General features: G+C 21.0%; 6 protein-coding genes across 6 annotated transcripts; 2 read left to right on the forward strand and 4 right to left on the reverse strand.

Moving 5' to 3' along the window:
* Positions 1-238: 238 nt before the first annotated feature.
* PF3D7_0605300 (serine/threonine protein kinase) lies at positions 239-1,787 on the forward strand (the record flags this gene model as incomplete). The annotated part of the gene is made up of 4 exons (XM_960950.1): positions 239-352; positions 550-644; positions 808-879; positions 1,007-1,787. The coding sequence occupies 4 exons, from the start codon at positions 239-241 to the stop codon at positions 1,785-1,787; spliced, it is 1,062 nt and encodes a 353-aa protein (XP_966043.1).
* Positions 1,788-2,112: 325 nt separating this feature from the next.
* Positions 2,113-2,595, reverse strand: PF3D7_0605400 (calcium-binding protein, putative; the record flags this gene model as incomplete). Its single annotated transcript, XM_960951.1, has 1 exon — positions 2,113-2,595. The coding sequence occupies one exon, from the start codon at positions 2,593-2,595 to the stop codon at positions 2,113-2,115; it is 483 nt and encodes a 160-aa protein (XP_966044.1).
* Positions 2,596-2,845: 250 nt separating this feature from the next.
* PF3D7_0605500 (cyclin dependent kinase binding protein, putative) lies at positions 2,846-4,946 on the reverse strand (the record flags this gene model as incomplete). Its single annotated transcript, XM_960952.1, has 2 exons — positions 2,846-2,911; positions 3,189-4,946. The coding sequence occupies 2 exons, from the start codon at positions 4,944-4,946 to the stop codon at positions 2,846-2,848; spliced, it is 1,824 nt and encodes a 607-aa protein (XP_966045.1).
* A 685-nt stretch (positions 4,947-5,631) lies between these two features.
* On the reverse strand, positions 5,632-12,335 carry PF3D7_0605600 (nucleoside diphosphate kinase, putative; the record flags this gene model as incomplete). The annotated part of the gene is made up of 7 exons (XM_960953.1): positions 5,632-10,323; positions 10,563-10,705; positions 10,813-10,861; positions 10,975-11,254; positions 11,580-11,770; positions 12,080-12,154; positions 12,279-12,335. The coding sequence occupies 7 exons, from the start codon at positions 12,333-12,335 to the stop codon at positions 5,632-5,634; spliced, it is 5,487 nt and encodes a 1,828-aa protein (XP_966046.1).
* A 1,561-nt stretch (positions 12,336-13,896) lies between these two features.
* Positions 13,897-14,751, forward strand: PF3D7_0605700 (conserved Plasmodium protein, unknown function; the record flags this gene model as incomplete). Its single annotated transcript, XM_960954.1, has 1 exon — positions 13,897-14,751. One exon carries the CDS (start codon positions 13,897-13,899, stop codon positions 14,749-14,751), a length of 855 nt encoding a protein of 284 aa, XP_966047.1.
* A 559-nt stretch (positions 14,752-15,310) lies between these two features.
* PF3D7_0605800 (DNA repair protein RAD50, putative) lies at positions 15,311-22,021 on the reverse strand (the record flags this gene model as incomplete). The annotated part of the gene is made up of 1 exon (XM_960955.1): positions 15,311-22,021. The coding sequence occupies one exon, from the start codon at positions 22,019-22,021 to the stop codon at positions 15,311-15,313; it is 6,711 nt and encodes a 2,236-aa protein (XP_966048.1).
* Between the last annotated feature and the right edge of the window lie 479 nt (positions 22,022-22,500).

The raw sequence follows: 22,500 nt of genomic DNA on the forward strand, positions 1-22,500 counted from the left end.
TGAAATAGTAACTTGTTATGTAGAAAAGGAAGAATGTCATTTAACACAAAAAAAAAAAAAAAAAAAAAAAAAAAAAAAAAAAAAAAAAAAAATAATGAAATATATTATATAAAAAGAAATATTATAATTATATTTTATTCACACATCGTTATATAGTAACATACACATATACACACACACATATATACATATATATATATATATATATATATATCCTTTTACACATGATATAAATATGATGAACGATTCAATCAGTAGCCCCATTAAGGCCACGTGTAGAGACATGGCCCTTAAAAGTAGTTTACATTCTTTCACCTTTAGTTTGAAAGATTTTGATATAGCCGGATTTTTGGTAATCAAAAAAAAAAAAAAAAAAAAAAAAAAAAAAAAAATGTTCATCCCTGGAACATTTAAAATATAATAATGATGTTGACATGTGCCCATTTTGAAATTATTCTTATTGTGTTACAAAAAAAATTAATAAAATATTTTATAAAATGTTCGTAGAATATTCTTAAATTACATTTTTTTTTTTCTTTATTTTCGTAGGGCGATGGAGCACATGGTAGTGTATTCTTGGCTTGTGAGAGGAGAACCAATTTTATATGCGTGTTAAAATGTATATCTAAATCACATTTAGTCAAGTAAAAAAAAAAAAAAAAAAAAGCAAAAAAATATATATGCACCATTTTATATTATTATATGCATGTAACATAAATTGTATTCATCATCTATATATTATATATATATAGATAAATATATGTATGTATGTATGTATGTATATTTTTTTTTTTTTTTTTTCTGAAGGAGCACTCAAGAAGCTTTGTTAAGAAAAGAGATAGAATTGCAGGCTCATTTAAAACACCCACATATAGCATGGTAAAAAAAAAAAAAAAAAAAAAAAAAAAAAAAAAAAACCAATCCCCATGTATCAACATATATATATATATATATATATATATATATATTTTTTTTTTTTTTTTCCCCATTATTTAAATTGTTGCAGCATGTATACATGGTTTCATACAAGCAGCCACGTGTTTTTTGTTATGGAATATTGCTCAAATGGAGACCTCTTTACCTATTTAAATGAGAATGGCCCATTTTGTGAGAAAAAGGTAGCAGAGATGCTTTTTGAAATAATATGGGCTATAAGAACATGTCATGATAAAAGAATAGCACATTTGGATTTGAAACCCGAAAATGTTTTAGTAAACCATGAAGAAAAATGTAAGTTAGCTGATTTTGGTTTATCAGCACATATAGGATCTAAACATAAAAAGAAAGGTATATCTCATTATAGAGGAACACATGATTATTGGTCTCCTGAACAATGTGCAAGACATCAAAAGAAGAAACAGAATTTTGGAGAATTTGATCAGAAAACAGATATATGGACTCTAGGGATTTTAGCTTTTGAATTAAAATTTGGTAGACCTCCATTTGGTTCAACAAATGAAGAAAGAGAAAATGTAATTATGAATAGAATACAAGATTATCATTGGAGTCAATTATTCTGTGAAAAAGTAAAACAAGATTTAATAGATAAATTATCACCTGAATTTAAAGATTTCTTAAATTTATGTCTAGATAAAAATCCAAAAAAAAGACCAACTGCAGAATCCTTAATTCAACATCCTTTTATTTTTATTCATAATAAAAATAGATCATGTATCAAATCTTACGCGACACAACCTAGGGGTAAACAAGGTCCAAAATTGAGCCACAAGGGATTTAATGAGCAAGATGGGTCCTTTCTAACACCCATATGGTTTCACAACAAATGACATAATAAAAATAAATTCATAAGTAAATAAATAAATAAATAAATAAATAAATATATATATATATATATATATATATATATATATATATATATATATATATATGTATGTATTTTATTTTATTTTTTTTTGTATTCATAATGTCATAATTTTTTTTTTTTTTTTTATTTATACATTTATAAAATTTTTTCATTTTACATGGTGTTTGTATCATACAAAGAAAAATTTATATCTTACAAAAAAAAAAAAAAATAAATAAATAAATATGATATATATATATATATATATATATATTTATGATGTATTATATCAAAATATTATTAGCAACTTATATATTTGATATGGAATTTTTGAATTCATCAAAAAGTATCTTATTATTATTGTTCAAGTCCATAATATGAAAGATGTCATTTAACATATCCTCACTAAACTCATCTTCAAATTGCTTAGCAGATTGTATAAAGTTCTTATAAGAAATATAACCCTTCTTATTTGTATCTAATAACTCAAATAACATTTTTACATTTTCTTTTGATTTAAATTCATTCATGTCACAATTTAAAGAATTCAAAAAATCATCTAACGTTATAGTACTTCCATATATATGAAAAAATTCCAACAAATCGTCACAAATGTCCTTATTATGATTATTTAAAAGAAACTTATGGATATTTTGTATTGATATATTATCATTTTTATTCTTCTTTATTTTATTAAATATGTATTCCAAATTATTTATTTCATCTGAATTTAAAAATTTATAGTTGTTTTCTTTTTTTGATGTTTTCCCTTCATTATTTTGTCCCTCCATTTGGAAAGCGTGATTTTTGACAAACACAAAAAAAAAAAAAATAAATAAAATAAATAAATAAAATAAATAAAAATAAATAAATAAATAAATAAACAAATAAACAAATAAATAAATAAATATACAAACAAATAAAATAATAATATAATAATATTATAATATTATAATATTATGATATAATCATATAACATTATATTTGTTATATTATATAATATCAGCATATTTCCAAGTGCAATTTTTAATATTTTAATCATTAAGATTTATTTGAGTATAAATAAATCTCTTCAGAGGTACCGTAGACATCTTCAAATTTTAATTCCTAAAAAATTATAATATATATATATAAATATATATGTAATTATACATTTATTTATAAAAAAAAATGAAAGAGAAAAGCATTCCCATATGTAAATATTATTCAACAAAAATATATGAACATATATACATATATATATATATATATATATATATTTATTTATTTATTTATTTATTTATTTATAAAGACATACATATACACATCATTATAATTATGTCGACATTACATGAATATACTTATAATACGAATCACTTTTCCCACATATATATCTTTTTTTTACCTTGGACTCCAAATATTGATGTATGTGTGGGCGTATATTCTCATAAGTGTGTTGAAGAGAAAACTCAAGAAGTCGATAGACTAAGAATTCCACGGAAAAGATAAGAGAAGGTGTTAAATTTTCTTTTTTATCTAACTTTTGTATATGTATAAGTAATTTTTCTAATATTTGTATATCATCATGCTGATAAAATTTAAAAGATAATATAAGACACGTAGCTGCATATAGCTTTCTATTATATTTATGTACATATCCCTTCATAACTAATCTTTCAAAAAATACCCATGCACATGATATAGTTGATATATCTATTTCTGGAATATTATTTATTAAATTAAAAAGATCGATTTTTAAATTTCTTAATTTAGATAATGTTAAAGATTTATGAATCCATGGATTGATTTCACTAAATAACTGATTAACTCTTTCTTTTAATTTTTTTGCTTTTACAAATGGTATTATAGATACATTATAACTTTGTAAATACATAACTGTATGATGTTTTCCTTGTTTAAATCTTGGATTAAATAAACAAAAAGCATCATAATCATGTTTACTAGGTTTTAATAAATATTCATATGATATTCCTTTTTTATTATTTTCTTTTTTTCTTTTTTTTTTTAAAAAATAGTCTTCTTCTGTCTTTTTTGTATCTATATCTAAATTATTAACACTTGTCGATTTATACATTTCCTTTTTAGTCAACATATGGTTTTGTTTTTTCATATTCTTATAAATATTATTCTCATTAATATGTATGTTATCTTTTTTATCATTATATAAAATATTTTCCTCGTTTTTCTTATTTTTTTTTTGGGCACTTTTTTTGAAATCTGAATTATCACTCTTCTTTTTTATTTCGTTCTTAAAATGTTTACTATAAAATATGGAACTATTTAAATCATTCCTAACTTGGTTATGATAAAATTTCTTTTTCCGTTTTTTTTTTTTATAAGATGATGGATAAAATAAATAAAAAAATGGTAACTTGGAAAATATATTAAGGTACTTGACTATTCCTCCCCCTACACTTTTATTATCATTATAATAATTATCCTCATTATAATAATTATCATCATTATAATAATTATCATCACTATAATTATTATCATCATTATAATTATTATCATCACTATAATTATTATCATCATTATAATTATTATCATATATTTCCCTCGAACGAGTTCTTCTCTTAATTCCTTTCTCTAAATCTAATGCCTCCCTTATTTGTTGTTTTGTCCAATTGGGTTCGATTTGCCTTTTTCCTTTTATATGAGAAGTAGTATTAAGGGAACCTTTTTTTCTGAATATGGATAAGGAATAATTTATATTGGGTACATCATGATATATATTCTCATTATATGGTTTATATGAGAAACATATATTATAATTATTTTTATAACATAACAAAATTTTTGAAGACCCATTATACAAAATATTACTAAAATGATTATTATGATTATTATTATTATGTGATATTGTATTACTTTCTTCTATATTATTATAACATATTGCTTTATTATTCTCCATATTTAAATAATAATCTAAATATCTTCCAGTACTATTATAATTATCATCATATTTTTCTGTATCATTATTTGAAGATATATCATCCACCTCATCACTACTAATACTACTACTTGTAGTACTACTATTACTCACATCCAATATTTTATTTTTACTTTCAATAGTATTCAAAAATATTTTAGCATCTTTAAAAAAGTCCTCATAAAGGGAAAAGTACACCCCACTCTCCATTTATAAGGCTATCACAAAAAAATAAAATAAAAAAAATAAAATAAAATAAAAAAAAAAAAAAAATAAATTTATTTTATAAATACATATATACATCTACATGGACAATTCAAACCACACATTATAAGTAATATATTATATGATAAATATGACCATAATTTTTATGTTTCATATCTTCAGGACCTTAAAGCTTATTCATTTCTTTATTAAAAATTGTAAAACTGATGGACAGTTCTGAAAGGCGACCAGCCTCCATTTATTTAAATTAAAAAGTATAAATAAATAAATAAATATATATATATTAATATATATTAATATTTATTAATATTTATGTTTTCTTTTTTTATTATTATTTATAATTTATTTTTTCTTTTCTTTTATTTTATTTTATTTTATTTTTTTATCATTGAAGCAAAAAAGGTTAAATAATATTATACTGTTCATATTTCACATATAACATATTTTTAAATACACACACATAAAAAAAAAAAAAAAAAAAAAAAAAAAATATATATATATATATATATAATACAAAATAATAATATATATACATACATATATATATGATGTATACTCATTTGTTTATTTTTTTTTTGTTTGTTTATTCATTTTTCTAAAAATTAAAAATTCGAACTTTTCATATTTTATGGGACATACAAAAAAAAACATTGGCTTCCTTTTAAGAAAATTATAAATTATTCTTCATCTTCGCAAGCACATTTTGTAAATCATCATTATTCCTTATCGTTTCATAATATATCTTACATTTGTAACGATACTCCTTATACATAAAATTTAATATTTCCTTATATTTTTCCGCACACACATTGTTTTTACCATTACATATCTGTTCCAAATATGTGTCATCGAACAGAAAAGATATGATTCCATCAATTTTAAATTTTTTTAAAAAATCAAACTGATAAAAATAATCACTCTTATTATTATAATAACTCTTTCTAAGAAATATCGGAAAACCACATAATAATATATTGCTATCCACACGTTTTATCCTACTCATTATATAATTATATATTTTTCTTATCATCCGTTTTTCATCCATAATGTCTGATATATATGTATCCTTTTCCCCTTCCCCTCCTTTCTTACACTTTTCAATATATACCATTTTTTTTTTCATCCTTTCCAATATTCTTATCTCATATATCAAACTAGCTGTATTAATAGATTTATAATTCTTCAAATGTAAACATATCAGAGATGATATATATAATTGTAAATATATATTTTGAGGTATAAATAAAATAATTATTTTAGGACAATATATATTTAACATATTACATGGTAACTCTTTATCTATATATATCCGGGTAAACTCAATATCTTTATATTTTGATAAAAATATTTTCTCATTCTTTTTTAATTCTTTATTATATTTATCCATTTTTTTTTCCTTTCTATTATTCTTAATCCTGGTTTTTTTTGTCGTTTCCTTCTTTTTCTTCATCTTTTTCTTCATCTTTTTATTTTTATTCTTTTTATTCTTTTTATTTTCCTCTTCCTTTTTCATTTCATTATCTCTCCCTTTTTCATTCTCTTCATATATTTTTGCACTATCTACATTCCCATTTGTAGTATTCCTTTCATTTAACACACCCTCTATAGTTATCACATTTTGATCATCTGATGCATTTTCCACATCTAATATATTTTCCTCACTTACCATTCTGCCCACCTTCTCAAGACCCACTTCTTCTAACATAAAAGAAAAAACGTGTTCATTCATAACATCGGAACATATCCTTTCATCATTTAAGGCATTATAATTATCGTCCTCTATAAAATAAACAAAATGAATTACCTTCTTAATATCTATAATATATGAATAGTCCTTTAAAATGTCTTCCTCTATAATTTCTTTAGGGGGAATGTTATATACTATTATGTTAGAAAATAAATATCTACTTTTATTCTTCAAAATATATTTTAAGTAATATTTATATATCATCGTTTTTATATACTCCTTATTATTTTTTTGTTTTCTTCTTATTCTTATTCTTATATCCTCAACCAACTTTTTTAAATTTTCTTTTTTTTTTTTTTCTTTCTTGCTTTCTTTATCTTGATTTATAATCATAGACATAAAACCTTTTATAACATCATCGTAACTTACCAAATGGAAGATATCTTCATCCATCTTATTTAATCTTTTTTTTAAATAAACATCTAAATCATACTCATCTCCAACATAATAACAAATTAAACGCGGCCCAATCCTCTCGTCAATTCTTGAAAGTATCACTTTCTTCATATCATCATCATATTCATACATTTGGAATTCCTTACCGTATTCATTTTTTTGGAATATATTATTTGGATGTAGTTCATTCTGGTTTGTCACTTCTTCATTATGTAATTTTATATTATCATACTGTTTGTATAAATCGTCCATTTTTAGGTTAATCTTTTCTTTATCCATAACTTCGTCAAATTTATTTTTTTCTCTCTCCACACCTTCATCTTCCATTTTAATTTTTTCTTTATCCGTGTCTTCCTCTTCCATTTTAATTTTTTCCTTATCCATCCCATCCACCGCTTTTCCACCCATCACCAACAAGCTACCCCTATTATAAAAATAAAAAAAAAAAAAACCAAACGGATGCTCACTTAATTTGTTAAGATCTACCTTGTTCATATAAGAATCATCCTCAACCATTAATATAGCCAATTTTATTTCAAAAAATAAATGTATCTTTTCATAGTCCTCAAAATTTAAATTAGTAGGAAAATTAGAAAAAACATAATAACTTGCGTTTACAGTTGATATAAATTTTGTCATTTTATTTATTAATATATTTGCCTTCGTGTCTTTATTTTTATAAAATATACTATCATTATAAATTACATCTTCTTCAATTATATTTTTAATATCCTTCTTTAAAAACTTAGATATATTATCATCTACATCTTCATCAACATTTAAATCGTAAAAAACCATATTAGCATATGCATATTGTAAATAAAATCCTATAAAATTTATATCCTTATTTGTCATATTACAAATTAGGATAACCTTTTTTTTAGCTACATTCATTATAGTACTGAAAAAATTTTCTATTTCGTCTACATATTCATGAGTACCTTTACTTGGACCATCAAATGTAAACACATGTCTCTTATTTATTATCTCATCATATTTTGTATATGTTGTATTTTTCTTTTTAACTTTATGAATTAAATTGTTTATTAATGTATAGGAAATTTTTTCTCCTCTTATGTATTTATTTCTTTCTCTTTTACTCCTTATATCATTATAATTAATTTGATTATTATCATCATTAATTTGGTTATTATATTTAATTTCACCAATGGCCTCTAGTATCTTATCACCCTCCTTAATATAACTTATATTGTCATCCTTCTTATTCTTAAAATAAAATATAAACAATCTTACATTCAACATCTTTTCCAACATTTCAATATGTTCTACCTTATATGGATAATTACACAAGATAAATTTTTTATTACAATCCTTATTTATCAATATCTTCCATTTTTCAATAACATAAGAAAAAAAAGATATAGACATAAAATATTCATCTTTATTTTCAATACATTCATTATTTTTTAATTTCTTTTCTCGTTTTTCTCTTAACCATTTCATATGATCTATAACATAAAAATTATAAAACTCTTTCAAATATGTAATTATATTCTTTAAAGATTTTTTCTTTATTCCATAAAAAAGAAATACTTCATTTTCGAACATTCTTATGCATTCCTGGAAATTTGATTTTCTATATATCAATATTTTTCCTTTATTCAAAAAGGGCATAATATAATTGTTATCTTTATATATACAATAAAAATATTTTAAAAAATAAAGATACTTTTCTTTATTATTAATTATGTGTTCCTCTTCTTTTTTATTTATCACTTCTTTATTTATCACTTCTTTATTTATTACTTCTTCATTTATTACTTCTTCATTTATTACTTCTTCATTTATTACTTCTTCATTTATTACTTCTTCTTTATTTATTACTTCTTCATTTATTACTTCTTCCTCATTTATCATTTCTTCCACTTTTTCATCTCCGTCATTTCTATATTCACCTTCACTTTTCTCTTCTTCCTCCCTTTTTATTATCAAACAAAAGGAACATTGTATTATATCATCCTTGGACAAATAAGACGTATCAATAATATTTGAAAATCCTGTCAATACAAATTTGTAATATAATTTATTCCTCTCTAAATTTTCTTTTAATATACGTTTTATTAAATCAGCTGTTAGTTGTTTATACTTCCTTTTGGTATATTCAATTTTTTTTCCCAAAAGAGAATTTTTCTTTTCTTCTTTTGTACAGAGTTCATCAAAATTTAAATGTACATAATTTAATTTTTCAAAATATTTTATAATTTCCGATTTCGCTCTTTCAACATAATTATCTTTTTCATCTAAGAAATCAACATTGTCTTCTTTTATGTCTGGAATAATTATAATTTCCTTATTTTTATAAACATTTAACAACTTATCATCATCACATAACTTTAATGATTTATTAAAATTATTGACTTCCATAGTATCACTTCTATGCATACCTTTTTTCTTCTTCTTTTCTAAATTCAAAATATCTTCTTTCCTTTTTAATTCCTCTTCTATCTTAATATCATTTTTAATTTCCTTTTCTCTTTGTTTAATCCATTTACATAACCAAAAAACAGCTGAATTATTCATAGGCTTCTTTTCACATATTTTACTTAAACCTTCCATAAGCACATTGCTTAATTTTATATTCTCTTCATCTTTATATATTTTATTTGTAACATTTTTACAAAATAAAAAATTCTTTATCATGTCAATTGTAATCTTATCATTATATCTTTCAAAAATAAAATATTTCTTTATTAATTCATTCACCTTTTTTACATCATACACATATATAACGTCTTCACTCTTTTTTTCAATGCAAAATTTGTCTTTATCACAATTATTTATAGAAAATGAAAATTTAACATTATTCCATTTCTTATTTTCACATTTATTAATAATATCCAAATATTTTAAGTAATGCAAACATGTCTGACAATTAATACGTGATAATAGTATAATTATAAAGTTACTTTCCTCTATCAAATTATTATTACCTATATTTTGTTGCAATCTTGAATGATCATTTAAATAATTTATACCATTCATATCATATATACTTTTTATTTCATACGTCCTCATACTAACCAACTTTTCTTCCAATATGCGAAATCCATAATCATTCAAATATTCTCTTAATCTCATCAAACCATCTACTCCCAATATACTTTCCTTAATTATTATAATTCCATTCTCGCTCTTAAAATTTTCGTTTCCAAAAAATAAATCTATTTCCTTCTCTACATTATCATCCTTAGAAATATGCTAGGTATAAAATGAAGTACAAATAAAATTAAACCAAAGAAAACATCACTTAAATGATTAATACAAAATGTTTTATTTGTATTATGTACATATGCACACATGAATACAAAAAAAAAAAAAAAAAAAGAAAAAAAATAGCTAGTAGGTGTGTATCTATTATATATATATATATATATATATATATATATATTATAATTTTTTTTTTTTTTTTTTTTTTTTTTTTTTCATTTTTGGCTAACTACAGCGTTCTTCATTTGGTTAGTTCCATATTTCTTCTTTAAACAATAATTTGGCATATGCTCAAAGTCGACTAAAGAAAAAGATGGTCCGCATAAAATGTGTGCCCTCCTTATACAATTGGGACCTTCTATTAACAAACAAACTGAATGATAGAAATAAAAAAAAATATTCCAAAATATATATATATATATATGTGGGAATTATTTAATTTTTATTACTGTCCATTTTTATACCAACTTTAATGTATACCTATTCCTTTTGAGGATGTCATAAAATCAATCAAATCATTATAATAAGGCTAATTAAAAGTAAAATAATAATAAATAAATAAAAAAATAAATATATCATTTTATACTTCCATATTATTACCAATGTTTTTTTTTTTTTTTTTTTTTTTTCCCTTCTTTGTACCTTATCAACCAAATCACTATATAATTTCTTTGCTCTTTCTACAGACAGCACACCTCTTTTTATAGCTACTATTAATAGGTCGAAATTTAAAATGTCATTAACTATAGCATTCATCTTATTCATTTCCACAACGTCAGGTTTTAATATAATAAAGGTTCGTTCCAAACATATATTGTCATATGATGGGAAAAAAAAATCAATATCTCTAATAAAATACCACTCATTTTTACTAAAATAAAAGGGAACGTTTTTGCACTTTAAATTGCATTGATATTCTAAGCTGGAAAGAAATTAAGAAAAAATAGATAAATAAAATATAGCACAGATAACAACAAACATATATATATATATATATATATATATATGTATATAATATTATAATTTTTGTTCATCTAAAAAATCGAATAATATATTAATATTCACTTTTTTATTATTTATTAAATATTCATATTTGTACAATATAAAATTCATTCTCATTACATACTTTATCGTCTATATTTATTAATTTTTTTTTTTTCTTTATTAATATCAAAAATAAATATAGCATTAATCTTAAACAAATCCATGTACATACATATTAATATATGATATGCATTTATAATAACCATTCAAAGTATTTTTCATCCTTTATTAATATAGAAGTACTTTTAGTTAAAGAATTTAATTTACTAATAGTATCTCCTTCTATATGTTCTATTAAACTAATCAATGACAAACCACTTTCTATATAATCATAAAATTCATTTATATCATTATATTGCTCAGGTGTAAAATCGAATATTTCTTTTATTTCATTCTTATATGAAAGAAAAAAAACAAAAACAAAAAAAAATAAAATAATGAAAACTATGTAAAATATTATAAAGTTGGAACATTTTTTTTATTTACAGTTTATCTAAAAAAAAAACCTAAAATAATATATAGACATATTTACATACAATGAATTATTATCTACCTTAAAACTAATTATTTACATTACTAAAACGCATAAAACATCATACATATATATATAAATATATATATATATATATTCATATTATTTTATACGTTTTAGTACTATCTTTAATATATATTATATATGTTACAATATTTTATATTAGTTTACTTCTGTCAAGTGAACTTTTTTTTTTTTCAAAATAATAAAATTTTTTTCTTCTAATTTTTCTAGAACTTCTTCGTCCTAATTATTCAAGAGAAAATATGTATGAAAATTATCCTAAATTGATAATGTATATCCTTATACATGTTATAAAATTTATTTTCTTTCAATATCTTTTTTTGATTTATTATTTTTTCTTTTTTACTTTAAGATCATTAGTAACATCTGGTAATATTATAAAAATACACCTTTCATCCTTCATCTTATAGTTTAATTAAATGAATAAATGTAGATCATATAATGGGAGAAAAAAAGAAATGATCACATATATATAAATATTTATTTTATTTATTCTTTTTCTATATATTCTTATTAAGTTCAGAAAAAGGGATTTTTAGAAAAAATATATAGGATTTATTCGTCAAGATGTGTATTATATATATAAGCAGATATATAATTCTGCATTTTGTTCGAAGAAAAAAAAAAAAAATATATATATATATATATATATATATTTCGCTTTTATAAAACAAAGGATATATATTTTACATTAGGCTACTTAATAATATCTTTTTATAAAGTTATATTTTTTTCATCTAGTTAAAATTGTATTTATTATAAATTACAAAAAGACAATATATATATATATATATATATATATATATATATATATATATATATAAGAATTTAAGAGTACATTCACTTCAAATTTAACATTTTTATTTTTATTTTCACATATACATTTGCTTAATTTGGGAAATATTATTATTAGACGTTCATAATATTTTTTTTTTTTTTTTTTTTTTTTTTTTGCTAGCCAATTTTTTATAAGCTCTTTAGTTGTAATAGGCTATAATGAATACGGTTATATATATATATATATATATATATATATATATATATGTTTTCTTTAAATCCTTTTATTTTTTATTTTTTTATTTTTTAACATTTTTATTTTGTCTGTATATTTGATACTTATGTAGAATATTGTAATATATTTATATAAACCTTATTTTGTCCTTTTACAATATTTCTGATAATTTCAAATATCCGTGTTTTAATTAAATTTCTTAAGTATATATATATATATATATATATATATATATATATATATATATATATATAATGTATATTATTGCACACATATATAAAATTATGCTTTTTTATCAAAATAAATGCACACAAATTGCACATATCTATTATTCTTTAGGACCTTTTACTTACTAGGTATTTATAAGATCACATTGTTCCTTTTTTGGGTGTTTTTTTCCTTGTGGTATTATTCTATACACATATATATATATATATATATATATATATATATATATATATTTATGTATATAAAGAAATATGTCCTAATGTTTAAATAACACAGATATAGGATTTGTTCTATATATAACTTTTATTATATATACAAATGTGAATGTTATATATAAGTTAGTATACTCAGACAACATATATGTATCCCATATATATATTCACTTACAATTTCTTAAAAATTATTATGAACATTCATATTGTTTTGTAAAAAAAAAAGAAAAAATATGAACAAGTCAGATTATATTTGATTAATAACAAGCTAAAAAAAAATTTTCTTTTTTTTTTTCTTTTCGTGAATTAATACTTTATTTTATTTTATCAAAAATATACATATATATATATATATATATATTTATTTATTTATTTATTTAAAATTTCTTTTTTTTTTAAATTCTCTTATTTTTATAAATATTTTTAAAAAGTTGTTAATATTAATGTTTTAATATAAAAGACTTTTATCAAAAAAAAAAGTAAAAATATATTTATATATATAATTCAATAAAATGAATAATTCCAGCAACATGTCTTCAAATGGTGATAAAGGACCATTTCATAAACCTATAATATATACAAGTAGAGCCAAAAGTTTGATCGCTCAAAATAGTAGGAATAGTTCCACATTTAATAATAATGAAGTTGGAAAAAATGTAACAACTGTTATGGATAAAATAAAAAGGCTGTTTTCAAATAAAAATATGAATGAGCCTACAACAGAACTAAACCGTACTAAACTTAAAGAAGATAGAAACAATAATGAAGATATATCAACACCCAAAACATTAAAACCTTTGCCTCTTCCTATGCATGACCAGAAGGTTGAATGGCAACCTGTATATCATGAAACATGCAAGATAAAATTACCTGTAGAGGAAAATAATCAGAAAATATCTTTACCAGAATATGTGATAGACGATTGGGTATACAATCAAAATAAGATATCTAAGAATTTAGGTTCTTCCAGTATAAAATATGGTGAAAATGGTACTATGATAGACGATTGTTTTAATAATAACAAAAATAATGAAAACAAGAACACGGGAAAAAAAAATAACAATGATGATAATAATAATAATAATAATAATAATAATAATACTAATGGTGGTAGTAGTAATTGTTATAGTAATTGTAATGATGAGGAAGAAAATTATTCCAACTTCAAATACCACTATAACTATTATTTAGTAGATGAATATTTAGAATCTTTGGTAGAATCACAAAACAAAATTTTAGATGCAACCGGATTAGATGAACAAGGACAGTTATATGAAAATGTATGTCTAAATGTTAAACCAATAATAATTTCCAAACAGAGATTAGAAAGTGGAGTACCATATGATCCATCGAAATTAATGAATTAAAAGTAACACACTAATATTTTAACAAATAATATATATATATATATATATAAATATATTTATATATATTTATATCTATTATTTAACTAATAATGAACATTATAATTTAAAGAATTACCAATTCTAAAGTAATACATATAAATATATTTATTATTAATCATATATATGCAAAAATTATGAGAAAAAACAAATATTTTTAATCTAAAAAAAATATATATATATATATATATATATATATATGTTCTCACATATACATATGGTGTTCATTTTTTTTTTTTTTTTTTTTGTTATTATTTAATTAAAATATATAAAAAATAAACATTTTAACTTTCATTAAATTTATTTTTAAAATATAATGTATTAATTAATTTATGTAACACACATTGTTGATTCAATAATAATTAACAAAGAATTCTTACATAATAAACTTATTAAAAAAAAAAAAATTCAAAAATTCAAAAATCAAAAATAAATAAATAAAAATATATATATATATATATATATGTGCCTATAATTACATGTTCGTGTGAATAATACGTTGTGGTTATATATTTTTATAATATCAAGTATTAACTCTTTCAATTTTTGAGTACCCTAGGTTGTTCTTTTTAATTTTATAGAAACAGTTGGTTAGCCCATATTGTGATAGGATGTCAACAAAATAATTATCATGTGTTATAAGTATAAGTTGAAATGATGAGCTGCTTTTTCTTAGTTCTACAATATTTGCAAGTAGGCTAGCTAAATTTCTTGAATTAGCTTTATCTAGATTTGTAGTAGGTTCATCTAATGCTAAGATACCACATTTAATAGAAAATGATTCAGCTAGAGCTAATCTTATAATAATAGATGATAGAACTTTTTGACCAGATGAACATCTACCTTTCATATCAAGTTCACAATTATCTTTAACCATAACAACTCGATAATTATAAGATCTTCTTTGACTAGATTTATCTGTTGGTTCAGTTTGTATATCCGATTTAATATATATATAATCTATATCCGCACTATTATATACTCTTCTCCATAGATTTTTAATAGATAAATTAATTTCTTGCATTTTTAATGAATGGAATTTAATAATAGCTTGATCAAATGAGAAATGAAAATTTTGTAAATCTTTGATTAAATTTTTGTATACAAAAATTTCAATGATTTTTTTCTTATATTCTTTATCTATATTAATTAATGTTTCAGATTTTATATCTTCTTTTAATTTTTCTAAATATTCTTTTCTTAAACATATTTTTCCATTCATTTCAGCTTCTTTAATTTTTAAGGCTGTTATTGATTTAGTATACTTTTCGATTTGTTCATTTAAATCATCTTCTTCTATTTTTATAATATCCTTTAATCTATTTTTTAGACAATCTGTTATATCAAATGTTTTATTAATAAAATTATATATGTTAGTATTATTGTTATAATTCTCTTCAAGCTTTTTTACAATATCATTAATATAATTTATTCCATTCTCTTCATCATTGTACCTATTCTTCTTATTCCTATTATCATTATTTATTATAGAGTCATTATTTGAAGATACAGTATTATCATTTTCTTTTTTTTTATCTCCATTTATTTCATCCTTATATTCCAATTTACACATATTACTATTTTTTATATTTTTCCTTTCGTATAAAAAAAAAGATGCCTTCAATTGATTCAAAGATAATATAAACGTCTGATGATGTTCCAAGAATTGTTCATACATTTTCTTCATATTTGTATTCATAATAATATTATGTAACATTTTTTCTATATTGATTTTTTCTTTTTCTAAACATAAAATATGTTCTTTTTTTTCATTAATTTTTTTATCAATACAAATTACTTGATTTTTAATTATTTCATTATTATTTAATTTCTCTTTTACATCTTTTAAATATTTTTCTTTGTTGACTATTTCTTCTTCTGTATGTTTTAATTTTTTTATCAAAATATATATCATATTCATTTTTAAATAATAATTTCTCTTTTCTAAAAATATACTTTTTTTATTATTTCTAATACATCTTTTTATATATTTTAATTGAGTATCCCGTTGTTCAATTAATAAATTTTTTACATTTATTTTCTCGTCTATAATTTTCTTTTTTTTTTCTTTATAATATAAAATGTAAATATCCATTTTTTTTATTAGGTCTCTAATTCTTTTATCTATGTTTATAGTCTTTTCTAATACTTTGCTTTTTTTTATTACATAAGCTCTCCTATCCTTTATGACAACTTTCATTTTTTCAATCATTTTGTTCTGTTCTTTTCTTGTATATTCCTCTACATTTAGATATGATAAAAAGTTTCTATACATTTTTTCAAAGTGTTTATTATTTAGTATGATTGAAGGTAAATTATGTAAAAAGTCAGAACACTTTAAAAATGTTCCATAAGTATTTTGATTTATATTATCGTACCTTTTGTTTGTATCATCATACATTTGGTTTGTATCATCACACATTTTGTTTGTATCATCATACCTTTTGTTTGTATCATCATACCTTTTGTTTGTATCATCATACATTTGGTTTGTATCATCACACATTTTGTTTGTATCATGGCACATTTTGTTTGTATCATCATACCTTTTGTTTGTATCATCACACATCTTGTTTGTATCATCATACATTTTGTTTGTATCATCATACATTTTGTTTGTATCATCATACATTTTGTTTGTATCATCATACATTTTGTTTGTATCATCACACATCTTGTTTGTATCATCACACATCTTGTTTGTATCATTTTTATTATTTTCTTTTATTTCTTCATTGCTATAATAGGACGTTCCAATATTTAATACGAATGAAAGATAAGAACTATTAATTTTATTAAGAAGAACCGTTTTGTCGTTATTTAATATATCATCATTGCTGGATCCATTATCATATATATGTTTTATACTACACATATTAGGTTCTTTTACACTTTCTTCTTTATTTTTACAAGGAGTTATATAATTTTCAATTAAACTTTTACTTTTATTATAAGAATGATGATCATCATCTTCATAAAATTGTTCGTCATATTCCATATTATCACAATGAAATATTTCATCATAATATCCATCATTATCTGTTTTTTTTTTTTTTTTTTTTTTTTTTTCTTTTTCTTTTTCTTTTTCTTCATCTACATATATTTTTTGTGGTGTTTGATCGCTTGAATAACAATCTTTTAGGCTAACCTTTTGATGTGGTGAAAGCAATTTACAGATATAATTAGCATTATTAATTTTATATAAATTATATTTAAAACGATTTTTATAATTATTTTGGTAATTATATTGTTGATATAAATCTACATTAATTATATCATTATAAGGAATATATGAATAAGAATCATTTACATTTGATGTACAAATTTTATTATAAAAAATATTTATGATATCTTTGTTATTATATTTTGCAAATTTTTTAACAAATTCTTTAATATTTTTTAATAAATTAGATTCCTTTACTTCTATGGAAATATCTAAATTTTCTATCATGTGATATAACTTTTCTATAAATAAATGATCACAGGTGTAGGTATTATTACACGTTTTAGTGTTATTACACGTTTTAGTATCATTACATTTGTTCGTATTATTGCTCATTTTATTATTCTCCACGTTATCCTTTATTTTATTTTTCATTTCTTGAAAATTTCCTTTTATTTTTATCGATTCATCTTTTATATATTTTTCCACATCTAATATATCCTTTTGAATATTAATTAGATACACACACGTTTCTTTAAATTTCTGTACCAGTTGAAATTTTCTATGAATATTTTTTATTTTTATATTATATTTTTCAATACTGTCTTGAGCAGATAAGAGTTCTTCTTTTAATTTTACTATCATTTCATTTGAATCATTCGTATATGTATGTATATGTTTTATATGATAATAATAATAATTTAATAAAATAATATTCTCTTCTTTTTTATTTTTTAATATATTAATATCTTTTTCAGATTCTTCAATTTTTTTTAACATGTCTCTTTTTTGTTCTTCTATATACATTTCGATTTGTACTATATCTTTATTATTTTGAGATATGGTATTTTTACAAAATAAACAATTTTTTTTTTTTTTTTTCTCTACACCCACTTTTTTATTATTATCACTATTATTTTGTTCATCTGATTTTAGATGGTTCTTAAATTCATTCATGAGATCTTCTTTACCATTTAACATCCATAAATTTTTTTTTTTTATTTTTATTTGATTATCAATAGCTTCTACATAATTAACAAAATCTTTAACATCTTTATATTTTTTTTCCTTAAGCATATGTATAAAATTTGATAAGTAATTTTTATATTCATTTATATTATTATTCATATTATTTAATTTTTTAGATATTTCTAAAACCTTTTGATTTAATGGAATAATAAGAGTTTTTATATTATTTATCTTATTTTCATATTTATCTATAAATATATTTATAATATTTAGCAATATATCTAAGTACTTTCTATTTTTTAAAATGGATATATCTAAATGTGTTTTTTGTTTTTTCAATTTACATGTATAATCATTTAGTTTTTCATTTTCTCTTTTCCTTTGCAAATGTTCATTCATACAAACTAAAGATTTACTATTAATTTTTATATTATTCACATGATGGATACTATTTGTTTTGTTTAATGTATCTACATTTACGTCACATTCGTTAATTTTATTATCCTTTATCTTCTCTACACTTTCTTCTATTTCTATGTTACTCTTCAATTTGGTTATTTTTTTTTTTTCACCACATATATTTTTTTCACCACATATATTTTTTTCAACACATATATTTTTTTCAACACATATATTATTTTCCACACATACATTTCTTTCTACACATACATTTCTTTCTACACATACATTTCTTTCTACATTTATTTTTTTTTGCATGCCCCTCTCAATGTAATAATACAAATCCATATCCCTTTCCTTCAACATATCTACAATTTTGTAAAAATCTGTTTTTATAACGTCCAACAAAGAAAAGAGGATATCAAAAAAGATTACACAATGTTCGTGTATTTTTTTACACCTCTGTATAAATTCATAGAAAATATTATAATTCCTTATGATATTACAAAAGGTATGTATCCATATTTTTAATTTCTGTATATCATTAATTTGTTTCATATTTTTTTCTATTTGTTCTTCATAATAATTATTTTCTTTTTGAATATTATATGTATCCATTTCATTATCAAGAGTGGTTAGATTATCATATAAACATTTTAGTTGGTTTAATTTTTCTATCTTTTTTAAATTTTGTTCATATATAATTTCATTAGACTTTAATTTATTTAATTTATTTTTATATATATCTAATAATGTTATATTCTTTTCTATCTTCAACAATCTTTTTTTATAATTTTTTATTTTATATATTACATTTCTTTTTTTATATTTATTTCTTTTTATGTGTGATATATGTCTTTTTAAAATATATCTTATGGAATTTATTTTTTTCTCATGTTTCTTTTTTAAATATGGAACATTCGATAATATATTTGATACATTAGGAATTTCAATAAATTTTTTATCATCACATTTGTTTTTATTATCGTCATCAAAATGGTTGTTGTTGTTATTCCTTTTATTATCGTCATCAAAATGGTTGTTGTTGTTATTCCTTTTATTATCATCATCAAAATGGTTGTTGTTGTTATTCCTTTTATTATCGTCATCAAAATGGTTGTTGTTGTTATTCCTTTTATTATCATCATCAAAATGGTTGTTGTTGTTATTCCTTTTATTATCGTCATCAAAATGGTTGTTGTTGTTATTCCTTTTATTATCATCACTTTTATTAGAGGTTTTATATTGAACCTTATTTTGGCATATTAAAAATAATTCTTCCATTAACCTTGCATTTGAAGGAATGTGCTCCTCATTCTTATAAGATAACATAACATCATGATTATACAATGCTATGTCTTCCTTATGTATATCATACATATGTAATAAGTTCTCATATTCTTTTAATAAATGGTCTTTAATATATACGCTGTCATGTTTTTTAAATTTCTTTTTTAACTTTTCCTTTTGGTGTCCTTCATTTATCGAACTATGTTTTATCATATCGGATGATGAGTTACCCTTATAATTAGAAAAAAAAATTTGATCATTATAAAAAAAAATATCCTTTAACTTATTTCTTATATCATCTCTTTTGATTATATATTCATTGAGCTGTTTTTTGGAAAGCTCATAATTATCATCATATTTGTTGGATTCATTATAATTAAACATACATGTATCTTTTTCATGCTGTAAATTCTGTATATCTTGTTTTACCTTCTGTATACATATTTCACATTTATTAATATCATTATTAAAAACCTCTTGGAAATATAATAATTCTGTATAGTTTTCTTCATATACTTCTTTCAGGTCTTTATATGCTTCTGCATCTACTTTAAATTTGGTATATAATAAAAAATAAGAATCTATATTTCCTATTAATTTATATAAAAGATTTTTTTTTTTTATTAAATTATTTAAAATAATTGTATTTTCTTCTATCTCTTCCACATCTAATTGTATACATATTTGAGCACTTTGTATTTCCTTTTCATTTTTTTCTATTTCGATATATATATTTTTTTTTTTCTCAAAGTTTTCTTTTATATGTATTAAATCAAATTCCTTTCTTTTTAATAAATCATTCAAATATTTCTTACATTTTAATAATTCTTCTAATATTTTGGAAAAATGATCATCTCCAAATAATTCATCGAATTTCTTTTTTATTTTTATGGATTCACTAAAAGGCCACAGATTCTCATCATGATGACAAAAAATTACATTTTCTAATAAAGCTTTAGATACTCCCATTAATTTAGGAATATGATTATTAATATCAACACATTTATTTGTAATAATTAAATCATCACCTTTCTCTTTTTTAATAATTATATTATTATCTAAAGCTCTAAACGTATGTTTCACTTTCTTATTTTTATCTTTTGAATAAAATAAATTATATGAACGAGATATACCAATACGCTTATTATTATAATTATTTAAAAGTACATCGATCTTCCCTCTTATATTCATCTTATTAGATATTAAAGGGTCATGTAAAAAAGATTTCCCTTTCTCGGCGTTCGGGGGAAAGTCACCTGTACAACTCACCTTAAGACATTCAATTATTGTGGATTTACCACTACCATTATTTCCATATATTATCGTAATGGGAGTTGCAAACTCGAGAATCTCCACATCTTCATCATTATAACTTCGAATACCTTGGATTCCAATCTTTTCAAGCGTAGTCATCTTTTACAAAAGCTATAACATTCACCACATTATAAAAATATATAAACATATAAACATATAAACATATAAATATAAAAATATATATAATATATATATATATATATGTGTATATTTATATATATGCAGAGACTGTTTGCACTTTTTTATTTTATGTTCCTTTATATTAACACAAGAACGAATTATATTTCTTTTACATTATATATTTAATAAAACAAAAATTATTATATATATAACATATATATAATTCTTTTAATTTTATTTGGAAGCCTAAGTAAGTCAACTATAATTTCTATGATAATAGGCATAAAATTGTAATTTTAAATATATACATATATATATATATATATATTTTTTTTTTTTTTTTTTTTTTTTTTTTTTTTTTATAGCTAAACACACATAAGAATATATGTTATGATAATGAACTCAGTATATAAAAAAATAAAAGGAACATTACATATATATATATATATATATATATA

Source organism: Plasmodium falciparum, assembly GCF_000002765.6.
Source record: "Plasmodium falciparum 3D7 genome assembly, chromosome: 6".
NCBI classification, from domain to species: Eukaryota; Apicomplexa; class Aconoidasida; order Haemosporida; family Plasmodiidae; genus Plasmodium; species Plasmodium falciparum.